The sequence below is a fragment of the Camellia sinensis genome, chromosome 4 (genome assembly GCF_055761805.1).
Source record: "Camellia sinensis isolate YWXY chromosome 4, ASM5576180v1, whole genome shotgun sequence".
Classification (NCBI taxonomy): domain Eukaryota; kingdom Viridiplantae; phylum Streptophyta; class Magnoliopsida; order Ericales; family Theaceae; genus Camellia; species Camellia sinensis.
This window is the reverse complement of record NC_138964.1, coordinates 145714737-145731283: the sequence shown is the minus strand read 5'-3', so window position 1 is coordinate 145731283 and position 16547 is coordinate 145714737. Positions and strand designations below refer to the sequence as shown.

The 16547-nt window shown below is 34.4% G+C and overlaps 1 protein-coding gene and 1 long non-coding RNA gene across 4 annotated transcripts; one reads left to right on the top strand and one right to left on the bottom strand.

Moving 5' to 3' along the window:
- The first annotated feature begins 2307 nt into the window (after positions 1-2307).
- LOC114263373 (uncharacterized) lies at positions 2308-7684 on the top strand. Of its 3 annotated transcripts, none has more exons than XM_082866434.1 (9): positions 2308-2487; positions 3188-3542; positions 4556-4589; positions 4694-4924; positions 5176-5265; positions 5731-5796; positions 5887-5978; positions 6063-6110; positions 7279-7684. In XM_082866434.1, the coding sequence occupies exons 2-9, from the start codon at positions 3217-3219 to the stop codon at positions 7394-7396; spliced, it is 1005 nt and encodes a 334-aa protein (XP_082722560.1). In that variant the 5' UTR covers positions 2308-2487; positions 3188-3216; the 3' UTR covers positions 7397-7684. The 3 variants fall into 3 exon arrangements, with proteins under 3 accessions (XP_082722560.1, XP_082722562.1, XP_082722559.1); XM_082866436.1 differs by having other exon boundaries at positions 2311-2487; positions 3185-3542; XM_082866433.1 differs by lacking the exon at positions 2308-2487 and having other exon boundaries at positions 2553-3542.
- Positions 6437-15967, bottom strand: LOC145789577 (uncharacterized). Its single transcript, XR_014327625.1, has 2 exons — positions 15836-15967; positions 6437-6620 (listed from the first exon to the last, which is right to left on the bottom strand). It is a non-coding gene; the product is annotated as an uncharacterized LOC145789577 (long non-coding RNA).
- Between the last annotated feature and the right edge of the window lie 580 nt (positions 15968-16547).

Sequence of the window (16547 nt, the reverse complement as noted above, 5' to 3'; positions counted from 1 at the left end):
AAGTGATTTGGGAAGTTACTAAAAAGTTGACTTTTTACTTTTTAGTTTAATATTTATTTATGGTGTCAAATCAAATTAAAATAATCAAAATACCCTTACCCAACATAAGAGATTTATTTTTTTATTTTTTTTTCATAGGTCCTAATTTGTAATTTTAGGGCTGCGTTTTAGGCACTTCCCAAAGGGATTTTGTTGCGTTTTTGGCCGCCACTGTGACTTTTTACTATGTTCTCAAAATGACACTTTGTCTTATTAGCTAAATTAGTCTATTTTGTCTTTTTATGCTTATTTAGCCTCCGTTTGGAAAGATAGTTTTGAGGCTTTTTTTATTACAATAGCTACAAAAAAAACAAAATAGGCTTTTTAACCTAATAAGATAAAATATTACATTCAATACATAATCATTACATTCTTTCTTTCACAAAAAAATCAAAAAAGCCTAAAGCCCTTCCTAAACTAGGCTTTTTAGTCCCAAGCTAAAAAGTCAAAAAAGTCAAAAAGCCAATCCACTTTCCAAATGAACCTAGTCTTCATTTGGCATTGCTTTTTTAGTTGGCTTTTTTGTCTTGAGAATTTTTTAACCTGGGTTTTTTAGTCTCATTTCATTTGGCTTTTTTGACTTTTATGAGAGAAAAAGTGTAATGATTATGGTTTAAATGTGACATTTTATCTTATTAATTTATGTAGCTAATTTTATCTTTTTATACTTTTTTAGCCAAAAATCTAAAACCAAACGAAGCTTTAGTCATTTTAGTCCTTCCCAAGTAAGGCCTTAGGTCTCGTTTGGGAACATATTTTTTTTTGTAACTTTTTGAATTTTTAGTTAAAATGTGATGTAAAAAAATTAGTATATTTGAGATAATTTTTTGACTTTTTAGGAAAAGATATGCAAAAAATAGAGAGAAAAGAGAATTTTTGATTTTTTGGTATAGATTATTGACTTTTTGATTTTTTTAGTAGGTGTTAAGACCTTTTTGTTGATTTTTTTTTCCTTCTTTGATGAATTTTTTTTTTCCCGCAAAAATGTTGGCTTGTAGATTCTATTTAACTAGATGAATCAGAAAACTAAAAAACATGAAAAAAAAAATTCATTAGAGCATCTCCAACGGTGAATCAGATTTTTCACTAAATCTGAGTAAAAAATGATCCATTTCACTAAATTTGATATCTCTAGCTCCAACGGTGCATCAAATCCCGTATCAAATCCCGTGGGTCGACCGATTGGTTGACCGATTGGTCGACCAACCGGTCCACCGGTAAGAGTAAATTTTTTTTTTTTTTTTTTCACAGCTTTAAATTGGAAGTTGTACATGCACCCAACGCTTGATATGAATCCATGCACCCAACATGCACCCAACATGAATCCATGCACGCTTGATATGAATCCATGCACCCAACATAGCTTTAAATTGGAAGTTGTTCAGAAGAGTAAATTGAGAGACGGTTGACTGGTTGGTTGACCGGCCGGTCGACCGGTAAGGCAAAAATTATTTTTTTTTTTTAAACTGTTTGAATCTTTTTTGAACGGTTTGAACCTACCTAATTTAAAGGAAATCGGTCGACCGGTTGGTCAATCGGCCGGGCAACCGGCTGGTTGACCGGTGTACCTCTTTCAACGGTCAGTAACAGTGATTTGGTAAAATCTGTGTCTCGTTCTCAGTTTGATGCTTTTTTTGCTGAAATCTCATTTTGATATCAATCTGGTGCAACGGTTGGAGCATAAAAAAGTGCATTTTTCATCAAAATTTGAATCTGATACCAACTTTGATTCACCGTTGGAGATGGTCTTAAAGACGATTTTTTTTTAAAAAATATCTTCTTCTTCTATATTTTTATTTTTATTTTTATTTTATTTTATCTTTAATGATTTCTTTTTGGATTTTTTCATTTTTTTAGATTCTTATACATTAGATTGACCAGAAAATAAAAAAAATTTGACACAAATTTTATTAAAAAGATTATTAAATACATATATATATATATATATATATATTTTTTACGATGTGACCTTTCTAGCTAAAGGTTAAAAGAGGACTTAAAAAAATGAGGATTGTTTCGTGAATTAGTTATTTTAGTTAATCTTTTAATTTTTTATGAAAAATTTAAAAAAAAAGACAACAAATTTGACTTTTTTTATTCTGATAAAAAAGAAAATTGATTTTTTTATAATTATTTTTTAATTTTTAATTATTTTAGTCAATTAACAAAATAAGCCTGAGGTTATTAATAAAAGAACAACTAAACAAGGGTGACGACAAAACCATAAACATAAAATATATGCATGTGCATACTAGTGAGATTGAGATTGTGACATTAGACCACAGTCTGGTCTATGTTTACAGGCACAAGATCTAAATTGGGATAACAAAAAAACAAAGAAAAAAAAGAAAAAGAGAAGCTTATGCTCAAAGCACACCTCTCTCTCTCTCTCTCTCTCTCTCTCCAAACCAAAAAGCTAAAGAAGCAAAGCATCTCCCTGCTTCCCCTGTAAGCATCCCTCCTTTCCTTTGCTTACAATTAATAACTTGACTCTCTTTTCTTCTTTCATTTCTATATAACAAATAAAATTTTGTATCTATAGCTTTCTTTGCAAATACCCACTTAAAGTTTGGAATCTCTTTAAGTTTCTTCATGGGTTTTGTTTGATCAATATCAGACACTTTCTCTGTAGCTGTTATATATATGTATATATATATGAGATGAACTCATTCATGATTGACACTGTTCTTCAGTTCTTCTCAAAATTTGGGTTTTTTTTGTTTCTTGGTTTTGAGACACATTCAATAATTTTCCAAATAGTCTAGCTAAATATCATATTTTTGAATCTTTAACCCGTTCTGTTTTTGTTTTTGTTTTTGTTTTTGTTGTTGTTTTTGTGGTTTGTCATTTAAAAGTTTGGGTTTCCTATAATTTCAGATGCTATAGTGAAATTCTGTGGTTTTTTTTAGCATTACACCAAAAAGCCCATATTTTAAAATTCTATTATTTATTTTCACTTAAATCACCCTCAAGAAGTGATTGAAAACTTCAAAATTTTGCATAAATCACCCATTTTTTTTAAAAAAAATTAAAGATAAATTTCTCATTTTCTTCCCCACTTCAATCTTTTGGAATTCCAAGTTGTTTTTCCATTTGGAAACGCATACCCATTGAACTAGAAGTAAAAACAGCATGAATTTCTTAGCAGGACCGTCGCGAAATTCTTGGCAACCAAAAATGACTGTCAAAACAGCCACTCCAAGTTACTGGTTGAACTGGAGGTTCTTGCTTTGCGCCATTTGGGTTTTAATTTCAATGGTTTTCGCAACAATTCTTATTTTTAAGTACGAAAGACGGCACAATTCAAAACATGGGAGAAGAAAAACAGAAGAAGAGCCAGCAGCAGGAATACTCTATGAGGATGAAGTTTGGAAGCCATGTTTGAAAGGAATTCACCCTGTTTGGTTGCTGGGATTCCGAGTTTTCGCTTTCTTTGTGCTTTTGATTCTACTGATTTTGAATATTGTTGTCAATGGTGGCGATATATTTTACTTCTACACTCAGTAAGTACTCCATTTCATCGGTTTTATTTTTTATCTTTCTGTTCGGTTTTGTTTTGAGAATTTTTTTTAATAAAAAATACTAAAAATTAATTTGGTGAAAATGAAGGCAAAATATGTTTTTGAATTTCAAAAACTATTTTTGCACAAACAAATTTGAATTTTTCACTATTTTTCGCCAAATTAATTTTCTTGTGACTTTTGAGTCTTTCATGTTCAGGAATTGCAGAATTTTTAATTACGATCGGTGAGGCACGGAGAAAAAACTAAAAACAAAAAACAAATAAACAAGAATTATGAATCATACGCATGTATAAGAGTATAAGATTTACTTAATTCACTTCAAAACTAGATCAAAGTCAAGGTCGTTGCAATTTCACTATAATTAAAAAGAGTTATAAGTAAGATATAGAAATAGTCGCCCTTTAACTACGTATATGGTTGCATGTCATAATTGTAAAAATATCAAAATACCCAGACTTTAAAATCTAGAATAAAGTAGGTAGTATCCAACCATAGAGAAAAATTGGTAAATCTTGTGAAATATCAAAATACCCTTATGTCGGAGAGCATGATGGAACAGATATTTTATTTTAAAAATAATTATGTTATTTATCATAGATATAGCCAACTTATATGATAAATTATTTTGAGTATGACTTATAAATTGATTTTTTTTACTTATTATAAAAAGACGTGTAAAATTGTAAAAAGGTGAGGTGATCCAAATAAACCAATAACCCAGTAAATAACTTATTTACAGTGTTGTCAAATGAGTTTTGTTTACCCATTTCATCAATTCCACAGTAATTTTTAAAGAGTTTGCTTTCTTTCCACAAAGAGTTAAAGAAGAGAACTATGAGTTTGCTTTCTTTCCATAAAGAGTTAAAGAAGATTTTCTTTTTCTTTTTGGTTCAGAAAATAGAGTCAGAATAATTTTTTGATTGGAAAGATAGCCTAAAATAATTTTCAATAATGTGAGTTTTATTTAATTGGTGAAATTTGATGTTGGACAGGTGGACTTTTACGCTCATAACCATTTATTTTGGGGTATGCCATCGATCTCTAAACTCCTTTTTTCCCTAATGACTAGCACTCCTTTTAAGTCTATGTTTGAATCGATTTCATCATGGTCTTCATAACTTTATTTTTAGCTTGGATCGTTGCTCTCCATGTATGGTTGCTACCGATATCATAAAAAAGTAAGTGGCGATAGAATTCATACCGAGGACTTTGATGCCGAACAAGGCAACAATACAACTCCTAAAAATTTGGAAAATTCAATTGCATCCAATGGCAAAAAACTCTCCCCGGGACCTAATCAAGAACGCGAAGTTCGCCAAACTGCAGGATTTTGGGGCTACATGTTTCAAATAATTTTCCAGGTTAATTAAAATAATTGTTATTGAAGTAGCTTGAACGATAAGTGTTTTTTCTCATTTTCAAAAACAGATATAGCTTTGTTAGAGTATGGTCTTTATCTGTTTATTATTAAAAATGCTTTTGTTTTTATTTTTTTGGTTTCTGATTTCTTTGTCCAAAAGAGTTGATTAATGCAAAATAGGAAACAAAATGGCTTTGTCACACTCGGTTCTTGACTATCTGACTCTGTTTCTTGTTTTTTGTTTTTGAATAGATGAATGCAGGTGCAGTGATTCTCACTGACTGCGTTTTCTGGATCATTATAGTACCCATTTTGGAACTCAAAGATTACAATCTGAATTTTGTAAGTAATCAAAATTTTGCTTCCTCAACTAGTGCGTTCACAACTTAATCGCAATGCCTGTATCTAAATTTGAATAGCATTCTTCTTGCTATTTTGTTTTGGTTATGTTTTCATTTTATGTTTTTTATTTTCGTTTTCTAGATACTTGTTAGGTGAACTAATTCAGAAAACTGTTTTTGAGAAAATTTTCTGAGACCATCCCACATTTTAGAAACATCAAAAAGTTGTTTTCGAATTTTTTTTTTTAAAAAAAGCACAAAAATGAAGTTGATGGGTATTTATCGAACTTTTCACTATTTTTGTTTTAGAAAAGATGAAAACCAAAAATGAAAGCACAAACAAACAAGCATTGTATTTAGTGTAAAGTTCTACTTATCGGCAGTAAATACACAAAATACGGAGATTTGCTATTTTTATTGTTTGAAAAACATTTCTTTTTGTTTTCTAACCAATTTCATAATCCAGTTGATAATAAGCATGCACACAACCAATGCAGTTTTCCTTCTTGGTGACACTGCTTTGAATTCTCTTGTAAGTCAAATCACCCCGTTTGTGTTTCCATTAATTTCGATTTCCAAATTACTTTTCATAAGTTCTGTCAAAATCATTTTTCGCTTTCAGCGCTTCCCTTGGTTCCGAATATCATACTTCATCCTCTGGACATCTTTTTATGTTGTTTTCCAATGGATTGTTCACGCCTCTGTCTCGCTTTGGTAAACTAACTCTCCTTTTCGCCTTCTCTGTTATGCACACGCCTCACGTATTCAATATTTTGTAACAATATCTGTTTGAAACAGGTGGCCGTATCCATTTCTGGACTTGTCATCTCCATTTTCGCCACTATGGTATGTTATCATAAAACATCTCCTCTTTGATTTATTAGGAAACAAACAAGTCTACTTTTTCGCCGCTATGGTATGTTATTATCATAAAACATCTCCTCTTTGATTAATTAGGAAACAAATAAGTCTTAAGTACATTTTATTCGAATAAGAACTTTGTATATAGTTCATGCAGTTGATTCTCTTGCATTTGATTCACTGAAATCAGCAAACTAGTTTTGGCAAAATTTGGAATAGCTTGAAATAAAGAAGTTTTTTCTTAGAATTTCACTACTCTATACTTATCATATATAATTAGTACTATGCAAATTATTTATGACAAATGCAAATAATTCCAACACCAAATATAACTAAATTAAGTTGCCAAAAATAAGAATTAGCATGAAATACCGTCGCCAAAAAAACTTTTTGCCCCCACCATATTAGCATCCACCCTTCTGCTGACGTATGATAGGTCACTCAAAAGGCTTTTCCCACGGCCTTTTCATTATTTATGTCAACCGTTGGCTTAGGCTTTTTTTGGGTTAAAAAAATCAAAAAAATCACCAAAAATAAAAAGATTAAAACAAAGTTAAAATGTCATATCATATTTATAAATCAATTACTTTTTTTCTGGTAACTATTTATTCAATTAAAAAAAACATTCTAAACACATTTATTTTTTTTACTTCATAAAAAAGTCAAAAAGTAAAAAAATACTCATCACAACATATAAGAGTTTTAGAGATTAAATTTTTTAGTCTCTAAAAGTGAAAATTTTGTTGTAAAAGACATTTATGGATCAATTTTTATCGTCATGAGGATAATCGTTAAAAGGCCATCCTGAAAAGTCAAAAACAAGATTTTTAGCGATAAAATTTTGAAAATGTCACTAATAAATAGTTTTTTAGAGACAAAATAATTTAGTTTCAATAGTTTATTTTTTGAGACAAAAATTTAGTCCCCAAAAGATAAATCATTCATCACTAATGTTTAATTTTCGTTGTTAAAAATATAATAACAACACTCTTCACAACAAAAATATTTTAGTCTCTGAAAAATAATTTTATTCCTACATTTTAGTTTCTAAAATTTTAATTTTTGTAGTGACTAAAAAAGGCCAAGTTACCAAAGGGGCGTGTAGTAGTGAGTATTCATTAAAAAGTAGTTTATTTTTTACGGCTTTGTGCAGGTATGCGTTGGTGGCTTTGATGCACATACCATGCTACGGTATTTTCATGTTGGTAATGAAGATGAAGTACTTTCTATTCTCAAAATCGTTCCCTCAGTCCTATCAGTGTGTGACCTAATTCAGATAAAATCAAGCTGGTCTGTGAAATACAAAGAGCTTCCTCGTCCCCAAAACAACGCAAGAAGCATAGGAACATAACACAGTAAGTAGAAAAAAAGATGTGCAGAGACGATCAAGAGACATGGCCTCCTTTTTTTCCAGCGAGTCCAAGAAACACTAACGTGTATTAAATTTTGGGATAAACAATGAAAGCATTCTTATTTCAGTGTAGATGTAAATATAAAAAAAAACCCATACAGAAATTCCTATACTTCAGAGTATCCACTTCACATGTTTGCTCTCTCCACTCCTATATTCCCCATATATTTTTGAGAAGAGTATGGTGGAGACATATTTTTAGGTAGTTCACATGGCCAAGGTGCCATGTGGGCAGATATGGTGCGATAATATCGAAATTCGAGATATTTGAATAGAGGATTAGAGGCCTAGATGACATCAAGCTACCTATTTGGATAGAGATGGGACTCTTGACGGAGTTCATTTTAATCTGAATAGTATGAGTTGTGATAAATGTTATTCTTGTAAAGGATAGAGTCCCATGAAGTAAGACTTTTAGGGAAAGTTAGACATTGATTATTATAAAAGTAAGGCACCCCCATGGGTCTAAGATATGCTTTATTTGAGATGTTTTTATACTTTCATTGTTGAAGTTTAAGTACTTGTATTGATATCTGTGAGAGATAAGATTACTGACTTGATTGTCAGAGTGCCCTTGGATGGACGAACCAACGCAGTATTCTCATATTCTTGTTGGCAAGTGTTCGGGCTTAATCTATTCTACCGGTGCTCTCTAGCTGAGTTCCCCATTTGATTGTGTGGTCGGAAATCAACACCCACAATTTGGCGCCGTCTGTGGGAACTTAGTTAGAATAAATGGCCATCATCGTGCAAGATCAACATGTTGGCAACGACTAGTTTAATGAAGATGGAGAATGTGTCGACATTAACGAAATGAAGACCCTTTTAGAAGGGATGCAAAGACAGGGGAGCATGAGCGTTCACGAGGAGATGACTTTCAAGTATAGAAGGATCAGTCTAAGTGAGTAGATCCTGGATTCCAGATCTCGAATCCTGGATCCCAGATCCTAGAAAAGAAGATCTCGGCCTACATGATTAAGTCCGAGAAGACAAGAGCTCAGCCTAAGTGAGCAGATCCCGGATTCCAGATCCCAGAATATAAGATCTCGGCCTAGATGAGTAGGTTTGAGAAGTCAAGAGCTCAGTCTAAGTGAGCAGATCCCGGATTCCAGATCCCAAATACCGAATCCCAAATCCTAGAAGACAAGATCTCGGCCTAGATGATTAAGTTTGAGAAGACAAGAGCTCAGCCTAAGTGAGCAGATCCCGAATTCCATATCCTGGATCCCGAATCCCAGAAGACACGATCTCGGCTTAGATAAGTAGGTTCGAGAAGACAAGAGCTCAGCCTAAGTGAGCAGATCCCGGATCCCAGATCTTAGAAGACAAGATCTCGGCCTAGATGATTAGGTCCGATAACACAAGAGCTCAGCTTAAGTGAGCAGATCCCAGATTCCAGATCCCGAATCCTAGATCCCAGATCTTAGAAGACAAAATCTCGACCTAGATGAGTCGGTCCGAGAAGACAAGAGCTCAACCTAAGTGAACAGATCCCGGATTCTAAATCCCGAATCCCAAATCCCGGATCCCAGATCTTAGAAGACAAGATCTTAGCCTAGATGAGTAGGTCCGAGAAGACAAGAGCTCAGTCTAAGTGAGTAGATCCTGGATTCCAGATCTCGGATCTCAGATTTTAGAAGACAAGATCTCAGCCTAGATGATTAGGTCCGAGAAGACAAGAGCTTAGCCTAAGTGAGTAGATCTCGGATTCCAGATCCTAGATCCCAGATCTTAGAAGACAAGATTTCAACCTAAATGATTAGGTCCGAGAAGACAAGAGCTCAGCCTAAGTAAGCAGATCCCGAATTCCAGATCCCGAATCTCGGATCCCAGATCCTAGAAGACAAGATCTCAACCTAGATGAGTAGGTCCAAGAAGACAAGAGCTCAGCCTAAGTGAGCAGATCCTGGATTCCAGATCTCGGATTTCAGATCTTAGAAGACAAGATCTCGGCCTAGATGATTAAGTCCGAGAAGACAAGAACTCAGCCTAAGTGAAGAAGATCCCAGATTCCAGATCTCAGATCCTAAATCCTAGATGACAAGATCTCGGCCTAGATGAGTAGGTCTGAGAAGACAAGAACTTAGCCTAAGCGAGCAGATCCCAGATCCCAGATCCGAGAAGACAAGATCTCGGCCTAGATGAGTAGGTCCGAGAAGACAAGAACTTAGCCTGAGCGAGCAGATCCCGGATCCTAGATCCGAGAAGACAAGATCTCGGCCTAGATGATTAGGTTCGAGAAGACAAAAGCTCAGCCTAAGTGAGCAGATCTCGGATTCTAGATCTCGGATCCCAGATCCCAGAAGACAAGATCTCTGCCTAGATGATTAGGTTCGAGAAGACAAGAACTCAGCCTAAATGAGCAGATCCCAGATTCTAGAAGACAAAAAGCACACAAGATCAGACTGAAGTCGGCCAGGTTTTGCCTATCGGCAAAAGGCCATTTGTACAGAAGGACTTTTACTAGACCTTTATTACGATGTGTACATCCTTCCTAGGTTGAAGACTTTTTACACGAGATTTATGCACGGGGCAGATCCCTTGCTCATAGAGCTATATCATAGGGATTCTGGTGACCTTACATGCCAAAGGATACCGAAGCCTATGTAAAAAAGCGTGAAAATATTGTTGGAATCCATGATTGTGCGATAAGACCGAAATGTCTTATAGCGATGTTCCCATGGTGAACATGACGAGTAACTTAGACTTATCATATAGTAGAGTTGAATTATACTTGCATATAATAGAGTTGAACTAAGTTGGCGATATTTCTAAATGAAACATAACGAATAACTTAGACTTATTATATGGCAGAGTTGAATTATACTTGCATATAATAGTGTTGAACTAAGTTGGCGATATTTCTGAATGAAACATGACGAATGACTTAAGGATTGTTTGGGATGACCTAAATAAGTGCACTTTTTGTCTTTTTACGAAAAGATGTGCAGAAAAGTAGAGAGATGATGTGATGAAAAAAAATAAAAAGATAAAAAATGTGTACTTATTTAGGATAGCCAAACTTGACCTTAGACTTATTATATGGCAGAGTTGAATTATACTTGTATATAATAGAGTTGAACTAAGTTGGCAATGTTTCTAAATGAAACATGACGAATAGCTTAGACTTATTATATGGCACAGTTAAATTATACTTGCATATAACAAAGTTAAACTAAGTTGGCGATGTTTCTAAATGAAACATGATGAATAACTTAGACTCATTATATAGCAGAGTTGAATTATACTTGCATATAATAGAGTTGAACTAAGTTGAATTAACCTGGACTTGCCATATCGGCAGAGTCAAACTCAGAATGGAACTAAGTTCACTAATAGAGAAACCAAGATTGAAACATCTCGGGAAGCCTTTGTTTGAATCTGACTTCGGCAAAAGACCATAGTCATATGCTTAATGTGAACTTAAGTGGAACTTAAGTTCACAGTGGGGGGCAGGGAGCTGGAGTGATGAACAAACTTAAGAGTTTGACACTTGTTGAAATTTTCAGAAATTGGCTTAACACTTATTAAAATTTTGGAGAAATTTACAAGTTGGAGTTAGCCAATGCAATGATGAATAAAGTATCCGAGGTACATGTTACCTGAGGTGACCAACTAGGTTGTCAAAACTTGAAAATGGTGAAGTCTTAATAGAAGATAGCGTATGGAGGTAAAAAAGTAATAACACTTGTAAAAATATTTTTATTTTTAAAGTGTTATCTGAGATATGAAAATGGTTTGCCGAGGCAAACAATCAAGGTTTATCCGAGGTATTGTATCCCGGAGTTATTATACAGTTAAGGTACACTTTGAAGAAATGCAAAAATATTCTAAGTTTGGAAGCATGAAAAGCATGAAAGAAAGCAACAAACATGCATAGAAGAAAAGAATGCATACATTCAACACTTGGAAGAAAATATAAGACTTGTATTCAGAAAAGAAACTTGTGTAGATACAAAAAGGCACTTCGGCTTGGCATAAGAGATTACTTGTTCATCTACAAAGACAAAAGGGGCACATTGGCCAAATATAAAGCTAACATTTTTCAAACAAAAGATTACAACTATCCAAAAGTAAGAAGAAAAATTACAAAAAGGAGGAAAAACCAAAATTCATGCATTTTCCACAGTCTATCCTGCCTTGGCAATTGGCGTTGTGTCAGCCTCGGCAGATAGCTGGGCAGATTTTTTAGCTTGGACCTCGGTGTTAATCTCACGTAGTGTGTCATTTAGGCTCTTATTGGCAGTCTCGACCTCGGACTCAGAAGTGGTCTTTTGAAGCTTATTCTCTTCATCTTGAGTCAAGTCAAGGACTTGCTCATTTAGAGTTGGGGACTTGGCCCCAGCAGCAGCTTCAGATTCTTTCTCGGTAACCTCAGCCTTAGCCTCTTTCTTGTCTCCGGCCTCCTCCTCGTCGGCCTCTTCTACTTCCTCAGCCGCATCTTTAGATTGATTGGGAGAGGGAGGGAGAGGGACATTGAGCTGACCCATATCACGGAGGGGTGAGTCCTCGGGGATAGACATCTTTTTGAGGGTTGTCATCCAGTTAAGATAGTAGCTTTTGTTGCAGACCATGTTGACTTGTTTTTTTAGCCTTAGCAATGGCCTCGGCTTTGGCAGTAGTAACTTGGTCCACTTACTTCATGTGCTTCTCTTTCGAGATATTAAGTTGTTGGAGGCATGAGTATGTTGGATTGAATATAAGGAGATGGAGTGGATTGCACAGCTATGACATCAGGGATGTCAACAAAAAGGTCTTCTACGACAAGAGTTCGGCGAGACATGTCGTCATTGGTTACGGAGATGGTTACTCACAGATAAGGCGATTGAAAAATTATCAAGGTCTAAGGCTAGGAGCTTAGGACCTCGGTGTTTCTTGTTCCTGGTTCTAGCTGCAAGATTGTCGCTATGTTGATGTTTTCACTACCATTGAGATGGTGGGTTGATGTGTGGAGTAGCTAATAAATTGCTTGGCTGTTAGTCTAGTTCAGCTGGTAGAGTTTGAACCTTGGGCACAAAGGGAGTCTTTATAGTAATGAATGCTTCAAGAACAACGATGATGGTTTGCAGAGACCAAGAGAAAGAGAGTCTAGGGTCACAGATAGGGACGAAATAGGAAGATGAAATGGTTTTGCTGAAATTAGAAAAATATAACAAAAAGTTATGATTTCGAGTCTTGACATGCCCGTGCTGACGTTAGACGGCGGGGGGCAGAACTGATGCGACATGATGGGGACGTGATTGCTACGCTCCAATCTCATAATGATCTTGATTGAGAAATGCGATCTCGGTAGAGATGATGATCTCGATTGAGATGACGATCTCGACTGAGATGGCGATCTCGGTTGAGATGGTGATCTTGGTTAACATGATGATTTCAGTTGAGATGTTGATCTTGGTTGAGATGTTGAATTTGAATGGGGGCAAAACTTGTTTATTCTTGGTTTCTGATGAGTTGATACTAGGATCTTGATGTTCTTGAACTACCAAGTCATGATCTTTGCTAGCAGTGTAGTCTCTGTCGAGATGTTGGACCTAGATGAAATGGAACATGATGGTTCATGGTTCTTGGTTATTGATTCTTGATTCTTGACGAGTGGACATTTGAGTCCTTGTTTCTTGGTGCCAACGAGCCACGATCTCAATCGGGGAAATACATGTATAGGTTCCATCACCTCAGTTTGCTGAAGTTATAGAACCTAGGGGGCAGTTGTGGGGACATATTTTTAGGTAGTCCACGTGGCTGACGTTGTTAGCCGAGGTGCCACGTGGGCGGACCATGGTGCCGAGATATGGTGCGATAATATCGAAATTCGAGATATTTGGATAGATGATTAGAGTCCTAGATGACATCAAGCTATCTATTTGGATAGAGATGAAACTCTTGAGGGAGTTTATCTTAATCTGAATAGTGTGAGTTGTGATAAATGTTATCCTTGTAAAGGATAGAGTCCCATGAAGTAAGACTTCTAGAGGAAGTTGGACACTGATTATTATAAAAGTAAGGCATCCTCATGGGTCTAAGGTATGCTTTATTTGAGATGCTTTTTATGCTTTCATTGTTGAAGTTTAAGTACTTGTATTGATATCTATGAGAGATAAGATTACTAACTTGATCGTCGGAGTACCCCCGGGTGGATGAATCACTGCGATATTCTCATATTCTTGTTGGTAAGTGTTCAGATTTAATTTATTCTGCCGGTGCTCTCCAACCGAATTCCCTGTTTGGTTGTGTGGTCGGAAATCAACACCCACAAGTATCTTAAAAGTTTCATTATCGATACTATACTAAGTCTATAATCTAGGGGTATTTACGTGTAGGTTCTAATAAGTAGACTTATTATCTAATAGGTCCTAGTGAAAAAATTGTCATAAAAAAAGGTCACTAATTGTAAGTTTTAGCGACAATTTATAAAATTATGATAAAAAAGTCACTAATTGTCAATTTTTAGCGACATATATAAAAAATTGTAACAAAAAAATTATTTTTAGTGACAATTTTATCAAGACTTATTTTCAATAGGATTTAATGGGAATTAACTCCAACTATTAGGACCTATTAATAATTTATCCTATAATTTGTGAATGTAAGCACTCTATTTGGTGTGAACGCTAATATAAAGTTGAGTCAGCGACTCCGTTTGGCAAGGAGGTTTGGGGCTATTTTAGTTACAAAAGACAAAATAGGCTATTTTAGTCACAACAAACAAAACATCACATCCAACCCATAATCATTACACTCTTCTCTCACAAAAAAAGTCAAAAAAGTCAAAAAGTCCTTCCCAAACCAAGCTTTTTAGTCCAGGGTAAAATAGTTAAAAAAATCAAAAAGTCAAAAAGCCAACCTACTTCTCAAACGGAGGTTGAGCCTCTAGCAGTTTAACTCTTCTAGCAGTTCAACTCTTCCAAAAAAAGTCAATAACTCTTAAAGAATAAAAAAAAGGGAAAAAATTAACCATAGTTCAACTTTTCCAACAGTTTCCTACCTTATAAAAAGTGGAGGATTTACGCATAGGTCTTATTACATGGACTTATTATTTAATAGGTCTTACTATGTGAATTTATATCATTAATTTTTAGTGATTGTTTGAAAATTGTCACAAAAGATGTCACTAATTATAAGTTTTAATGACAATTTAAAAAAATCATCACAAAAAAGTCACCAATTTTTAATTTCAGTGACCGTTTAAAAATTTTGTCATAGAATAACGTCACCAATTGTAAGTTTTAACGATAATTTATAAAAATCGTGACAAAAGAAGTTACTATTTGTCAATTTTTAACGATATATATAAAAAATTGTTATAAAAATTATTTTTAGCGACGATGTTACTAGAACTTATTTTCGATAAGAATTGATGAAAATTAAATCGAACTATTAAAATTTATTAATAATTTACTTTAAAAAGGAACTGTTTTTAACTAATCTCTCATAAATCTGAAGACTTCATGATTTTGTTTGACTAAAATCTGAAAGATTTTGTACAACATGGGTTCTAAATACAATTTCTTTCAAATTCACACAACTTCTTCAGAAAGATTCATCGTCACATATCCACTTATTTTTTTAAAGATTATATCTAGTTTGCTAAAGAATTCATCATCTGCAATTATTAAAAGGATTTCAAATGCTACATTGGAAGATTATTTAAGGCATCGTTTGGGAAGAAGGGTTGGATTGGGTTTGGAACTATTTTAGTCACAGAAAGATAAAATAGGCTTTTTGACAAAATATCACATCTAACTCATAATCATTATATTATTTCTCTCACAAAAAGTCAAAAAAGTCAAAAATTCCTTTTTAAACGAGACTTTTTAACCCTAAGCTAAAATAACTAAAAAGCCAACCTACTTTCCAAAGGAACCCTAATTGTTGATGACCATGGTTGCAAAGGAATTGAATAGAGCCTAAGAGCATCTCCAATGCATTGCTTAAACAGCTACCAAAGCTATAATATGGCAGCTTGAGCAAAAATGGCTTCTCCAATGGCATGTTATAGCAACTGCCAAATTTGGCAGCTGCCAAATCTGCCAGGTCACCTAAACCAACTACTTTCTTCCTTCCCTTCTTCCCTTTCAGTTGGACCAAACACGCCACATCAAAGATTAACAAAATTTTGGCTCCAAATTCACAAATTCATCTGATTTTGTTCTTCATCACAAATTCACAAATCTCACAACAAATTTTCACAAATCTTAACAACTTAAATAACAAAATGATCAGTGAACCAAATTTTCACAAATCTCATAACAAATTTCATAACTAATTTAAGTGAATAACAAATTTGAAACAAATTTACCTGGATTCAAAGGGTTTAGGGTTTTTTTGTGCAGTGAAGAGGGTTTGTGAAGTGCGAATAGATACATGGATGGAGATGGAGGTTCGGCGATCGCCACCGTCGGACGCATTGACCTCAGCAGTGGAGGGAACCCGACAGCAGTGGTGGATCTAACAAACCCAACCCACAGCGGCGGTAGAGGGAAGCAACGATGGACCTTGCTCTGTTTCTCACTACTTCAAACCTAAACCCACTGGTACCCCTCTCTCTCTATATATATATTCATGTTTATACATGGATTGTATTTATTGTAGGTATGGAGGTAGAGGGTTTGAAAATTGAGGAAGCTTATAGAGAGACAGATGAAAATGAAAAGAGGGAGAGAGGCCTGGGTCGAAATGAGAATGAGAGAGAGAGAGAGAGAGAGAGAGAGAGAGAGAGAGAAGATGGAATCAGTCTTGAAGATTCTAGAGGCTGAATCTCAGCTGTGGATTAGGAAATTATCCAACGGTTTGGATAGCGTCTTGAAATCATCCAATGGTTAGTATAATTTTGTAGTGGTATGTTTTTTGGTAGGGTGAATTATATTTATGTTTTTTGGTAGGGTGAATTATATTTATTTTTTTTAATTTTTAATTTTTGATTTTTTTTCTTATTTTTTATATTTGTCTAGTTGAGAATAATATAAATATATAATTTTTTTTTAAAATAGTTAAAAAAAAAGTCAGAAAAG

Coding starts and splice junctions, on each gene's coding strand:
- LOC114263373 (XM_082866433.1), top strand. CDS start 3,172: ATGAATTTCTTAGCAGGACCGTCGCGAAATTCTTGGCAACCAAAAATG. Junction 4,925..5,175: donor TGTTTCAAATAATTTTCCAG/GTTAATTAAAAT, acceptor GTTTTTGAATAG/ATGAATGCAGGTGCAGTGAT. Junction 5,797..5,886: donor ACACTGCTTTGAATTCTCTT/GTAAGTCAAATC, acceptor TTTCGCTTTCAG/CGCTTCCCTTGGTTCCGAAT.